The 6000-nt window shown below is 35.4% G+C and overlaps 1 protein-coding gene across 1 annotated transcript in view; it reads left to right on the top strand.

Moving 5' to 3' along the window:
* Window positions 1-6000, top strand: part of Smp_144560 (putative nucleobindin) — a gene marked incomplete at its 5' end in the record, with an annotated part of 59369 nt that overhangs the window by 49603 nt on the left and 3766 nt on the right. Inside the window, one exon of the mRNA XM_018794470.1 lies at window positions 1671-1729. Within this exon, the coding sequence (XP_018648880.1) occupies window positions 1671-1729 (59 nt within the window). The remainder of the gene's footprint in view (window positions 1-1670; window positions 1730-6000) is intronic.

Here is a 6000-nt window from a genome sequence, read left to right as displayed (position 1 = left end):
CGTTGCTAGCTCTTCCACGTATTACTACTCGTCGGCTCTAATGCTCTTCTTCACTTTCTTGTTTGGTTCTGTGTATTCAGATTGTACCTTGGCTTCCTCTGCTCCTGTTCGACTGTTGTTAATTGCTGTTTTCTTGTTCTTCCTTTCTTGAATGTTGTCTAGGGTTCCCATAGAGATCCATTCATTATGATGATGATGCTTGTTGTGTCCCAGCACCTCCTAACACGTTGAAGTTAATGCTTCATTGATCCCTTTCCAATTATCCTCTGTGGTAGTTTCTTCTCCTTCCAGTGGGTCTTGTAAGGCTTGGAACCTGTTGTCGATAGTTATCTTGAATTGGTTGTGTCTGCTAGCATCTCGTATGAAGGCTGTATTGAACCTTTTTAATGCTGTTTGTCCAGTTGTCCAGTGTTTCTCTAGCTTCAGTTTCATCTTGGCCACAACCAGGTGGGGATCTGAAGCTGTGTCAGCTCCTAGTTCTCACGTCTTCCGATATCCTTCTGAATCTTTTAGTAATACAAATATGATCCATCTGAATCTCTGTAATGCGATCCAGTGAGAGCCATGTAGCTTTGTTTATGTGTTTGTGTGGGAATATTGTACCACCTATGAATGCACCTAGGTTTGCAAGTCTCCACCCATTTTCTTTTCTCTCTCCCAATCTATGTCGTCGCATGATTTCTTCATATCCGATGTTATTCATTCCGATTTTGGCGTTTTGGTCTCCCATCACGATGGTGAGATCCCTTCTCGGGTACTTTGCTATGACTGATTGCAGCTTTTTTCAGAACTGATCTTCATTGTCGTCGTTGCTATCAGTGGTGGGAGCAGAACACTGAATATCATTCATTGTGATTCCCTATCTCTTTTTTTCTAAAGATGCTTTGATGATCCTGGATCCGTGAGTTTGCCATCTTATAAGTGCCTCTGGTGCTTCTTTGGACAGCATCAGAGCAACTTTCTGTGTGTGGAGCATTTTCCTCATCGTGACCGGAGTACAATACTATCCCTCCCATATCTAACCTTTGTTTTTCAGCTTGGGTCCAATGGGTTTTGTTAATTCAGATAACCGCAATGTTGTATCTCTTCATTTTCATTGCTATTTGATTGGTCCTTCCGGTTCCCCACATTGTCTGCACATTCCATGTACCTTTAAAATTTGTTGTTCTGGTTGTTAGAAGGGGCATTTACTTTGTGACTTCCGAGAAATCACGGCTTTTACTATGAGGCGTCATAATTCTTCCTTCAACTCTCAGTAAAGATTTTAAATGATTTGAAATGTTTACCGAGGTTAGAGTTTTTTTTAGAAAGATTCATTTCTACGGGATGGGGTTACCGACCCCTTGCCCAACATCCCTCCTTTGTGTGGGCTTGTGATCTGCAATAACTCTAGAAGATCTACAGGCGGAATTACAAGAATTTTCGAGCTATGATAAAACAATACAATTCATCAGTAGTGTATAATTATAGAGCAAACGTAAAAAAGCAAGTCTTCTTTTATTCAGTCGTATTAAATGTATTTTCAATAAATTGTCAAAATATTATCTCCACTGGGCCCTACTACTGAAGCAAATCACTGATAAAAATATTCTGTTGTGTCACCATTATTTCTCCCTTTTTATGTTTTTTTCATTTGTTTGTTATTTTTCTTCTAAATAAAAATAAATTAGATTTAGATGGAGACGGTTATCTGAATATCCATGAGGTTGAAGCATTTTTACAAACAGAAGTAGGTATAATTTTCATTCTTTGTTTTAGTGCAATAAAAATATTTTATTGTTATAATACCTTTTATTTATAGAGTATTTAATGTTAAGCTACAAAAGTATTATTACCAGTAAGGGTTTCATATAGATACAAGCCTAAGACAACCATGATGAACTTTTAACCAGTTCTTTAACAATTTCATTTCACACCAAACAAATGTCTGAACTCAAAATGAAATATTTCATCCTTAAAACTAAGCAACTGTGATTAACCGGTACTTTACTAGTAATTTTCAATTTCTTTGAAATTAAAATGTGGAGTTCAATCCTGCGTTTTTCATGGACTTGAAAGCACTTGTTTTCTTCATTGATAGTTGTCAAGAATTTCATGAAAGTTTGGATACTCCCAATCCTCTTTGAACAGAAGCACGGAGTTGTTTTAGAAAATGACCTCCTAGTCTTTAATCTAAAGGGATTATCCACGCGATAATAGGGTTATATTGGTCTTATGGTCATCAGTCACCACAATAGCTTTACACGCGATTCGTTCCCTGTGACCTATTTCCACTGTTTGAAATAAAGATTTCCTAATTCCTCTAAATACTCTCTTCGTGTCCACCACTGGGGATCCACCTTCATCCTCTCACTTTATTGAAGATGCCCTGGATATTTAAAGACAGTATATTTTCTCTTCAAGCAACTATAAACTTTCAGTCGTGTAAGAATATTTTTAAGAAATCAGATTCTTTGTTCTAAGACAATCGGTCTTGAAACCTCCCTGAGTTAGGATCCTAAACATCATGCGACTGTGTGGCCGGAGACGGTCTCAGACACAGCTGGAAATAAAAGTCAAGGCCAGTCCAGCTATATGGTTCGCTTTTGTATTCTTCGTCAGCAATGGTATACATATTTTAGCTGACTTCAATCTATCTTAATTATGTTCTTACTCTGTTTGTTGTAGTGATTACTGTTCTTATTTTCTTGTTCTTTGATTGTATTCTGATTCTTCACAATAGTTTTTAATATGCTTGACTCAGTTATTACTTAGCAAAAGAAAAATAATATTCAATTGTCGGTATGAACAAATTTTTCGATTTAACGATTCCGGAAGTGATACATGACCAAAGATCACCAGGTTTTCAAGTATTAATCTAGTCATCCAGGGTAATGCTTGAGTATGTGTTTGAACAACGTTCATTTTATGTGATCAATGTAACCTGTGGATAAACTGACAGATGTACATTAATTTGACTGAAAGAAGTAGTTTATGCTTGACACATTTCCAAATGATGTCTTTACTAGAAAAGACAGTTCAGAACTTCGACGGACGAAGGGTCTTCAAAAAGCTTGACAGTCGACTTTTTGAAGTTCTGTTTATATATATTCCCTTCGCATTCACTGTCCATAAATAAAGTTGTCTCTGTTAATATAGATGTACTTTTCGGTGAATGTTTTAATTTCGGTTTACTGTCTATTAACTTTGTGGACAGTTCATTCTGTATAGGTTTTCGTTGAATTTGAGCCAATTCATCATCATTTGTGTCTTCCGTTTATATTTGTCTAACCATTGAAAATAGAGAGTCTATTAATTTTTTTATGCGATGCAGGTACATCCAGTTAATGAATCCCAAACAGGATGAGACGCACATCACGAGTTTTCTAAGGCGGTCGCAAGATTAGTCAGATGTTATTAGAAGTGCTAAGATCTCTTCTGAAACGATAAACGCTCTCATACTTTTTACTAATTCGATTTTCCTCATGATCTTTGCCCTCTGATTGGTTGTCATGTTTTCTTAGTTCACTAAATTGCTACATGCTCAAAGGTCATATTCTGCTACCATAGTAACAACTTTTGTACCGATTTCGTTTGAGTTGCTTGTTCTCCTGCAATTCCGTTTTCTTCCTGTCTTTTGTCGAGATTTGATGTGTTGAATATAATTTCATTATAATCGACTGCTTTTTGGAGTGAAGATAGCACCATCAATATTCCAGCAACCAATATATACCATATTAAGTGGTATTACAGGTGTAGCCGTTTATTTCGACGATATAATCATAGTTGCAATATCGTCAGAAGAGTTATATCACCGAACCACAGTCGTGATGGACCGTGTAAAGGAACATGGTTTCAGATTACTGCCAGATAAATCTCAATTCTATCTAAGATCTGTGAAGTACCTTGGATTCATATTTCATAGTTTTGGATGGCGCCCTAACCCTGAAAATATCCAGGCTATCAAGAAAATGCCTGCCCCACCCGACCTACTGACTCTACGTTCTTTCCTCGGACTTATCAGTCATTACTCTGCATTTTTGCCATTCCTGCATGAAATGCGAACACCACTTAATCATCTACTTAAAAAGAATACTGAATGGAAATGGACCAAACAATGTCAAACAGCTTTTGAAGAACTGAAAGCACGACTTGGATACTATTTTCTACTAACCCATTAAAATCCTTTGTTCTTGAATCTCCGTGATTGTCTTGCTTTCTTTGTCCTTGACCGGTTTCTCAGGTTTAACATATTTCCCTTCTAGTTTCTTCGTTGTATCATATAGTTGTCGCATATTTCCTTCTGTTCAAGCTTTTTCTTCTGTCGTTGCTAGCTCTTCCACGTATTACTACTCGTCGGCTCTAATGCTCTTCTTCACTTTCTTGTTTGGTTCTGTGTATTCAGATTGTACCTTGGCTTCCTCTGCTCCTGTTCGACTGTTGTTAATTGCTGTTTTCTTGTTCTATAAAACACACTGCATCGATAATTGATGGCAGACATAAAAATATCTGCACGGGATGCATATATGCCAAAGATGATTGGTTCGTTGCAGTTTTAAACGCTCGTAACAAAGTCCAAACAACCAATATATATGAAGAATTTCATATTTCATAACTAGATATATGTTCAGTTGAATAAGAGCGTTTTTTGAAAGTTAAAATTTGCAACCATGGTTCTTCATGTATGTCACTCTTATATCTTTAGAAATAACTATATTCGGTACGTTAATGAGTATTTACTATGATTCAGCTGTTTAGAAAATTCTGAGTAGAACTATAATCAATATAAAAATTGGATGAACAGGCTATTTAACATTCTGCTGATATTAAAGTAGTTATGTAACATAAATCTCTGATGGTTTTTATATTTAGTCTCTAAACTTCTGAAACTTGAACCTACTTCTACGTAGTAAATTGATGAAATTGTGAATTCTCATCGTTCAAGGTGGTTAAGATGTGTTACAAATACTAGGCCGTTGTTGGTTAAATTAAGTGTGTAGCCAGATAGACTAAATGATTTTTAAATCAATTGATTTCTTCAAATAAATAAAGTTGGATCAACTGTGTTTCCTCACTACATCTTTGAAACACAAGAAATCTCTAATATAAGAGGCTTTCATTGCTTCTATTTTCACTTAATAAATATAGTTATGCACTCCAACAATAAAACACTACTGAAATTATATACTGTAGCAGTAAGATATTGATTGGTGGAAGCACTAACTTATTTGGACAATCTAAAAATAGATTTAACAATGATAAACTATATGAACATTACTACAGTGTGTTAATTCATCATGATGTCTAAACTCTCAACCCGTTGAAACCTAAAAAGCAGACTACCACTTAACTAACAACACGTGTCCTTTTACCTTTGTCTTTTGTTGAGCACTTCAGTCATAGTTTGGCTTCTTAATACGCGAATCAATCGATGGACTAGTCTAAGCTTATCATTCTATAAATTGTATACCCAACTATATTATGTTTTAAGAACTACACAAATCGAACAGTTTTATTTGAGGAGAAAGACTTCTTATTAATTAGTTTAGTAGTCTCTGATTACAACCCCTTTGTATGCTTCGATGCTTTATCTCCATATTCTCTCGTCTTAGTAATCACATTTTGATGGAATTAGTTGTAATGAAATTCTTATCGTCCAGTCATCACAAACAGATGGATTGTAGAGGATTAATTCCTCCATATCTGACTCTAATAAATAAATAATATCCCGTTAACTGAAAATTTAATGCAGGCTAAATCTATTAGAATTATGAGTTTACTCGAGATTATTCAAAAGCCTGAACACCAGTTATAGAGATAGTTTATTGTTGAAGTTTGGTAAAATCCGCAAGCGTGCATATAGCAAGCACACAGGAAAAACAAATCAGTGTGTGTGTGTGTGTTAATGAGTGTTAAAAATCCATATATATTTATGAGTGTTAATAGATTGTGGATAAATTATTGACTGTCTTTGTTTACAACCAATGATGGAATAGATTAAAAATTGATGTTCAGACACAT

Source organism: Schistosoma mansoni, chromosome 1 (genome assembly GCF_000237925.1).
Source record: "Schistosoma mansoni strain Puerto Rico chromosome 1, complete genome".
Lineage (NCBI taxonomy): Eukaryota > Metazoa > Platyhelminthes > Trematoda > Strigeidida > Schistosomatidae > Schistosoma > Schistosoma mansoni.
Note: the sequence above shows the minus strand (reverse complement) of the source record. Positions and strands in the feature narration are given on the sequence as shown.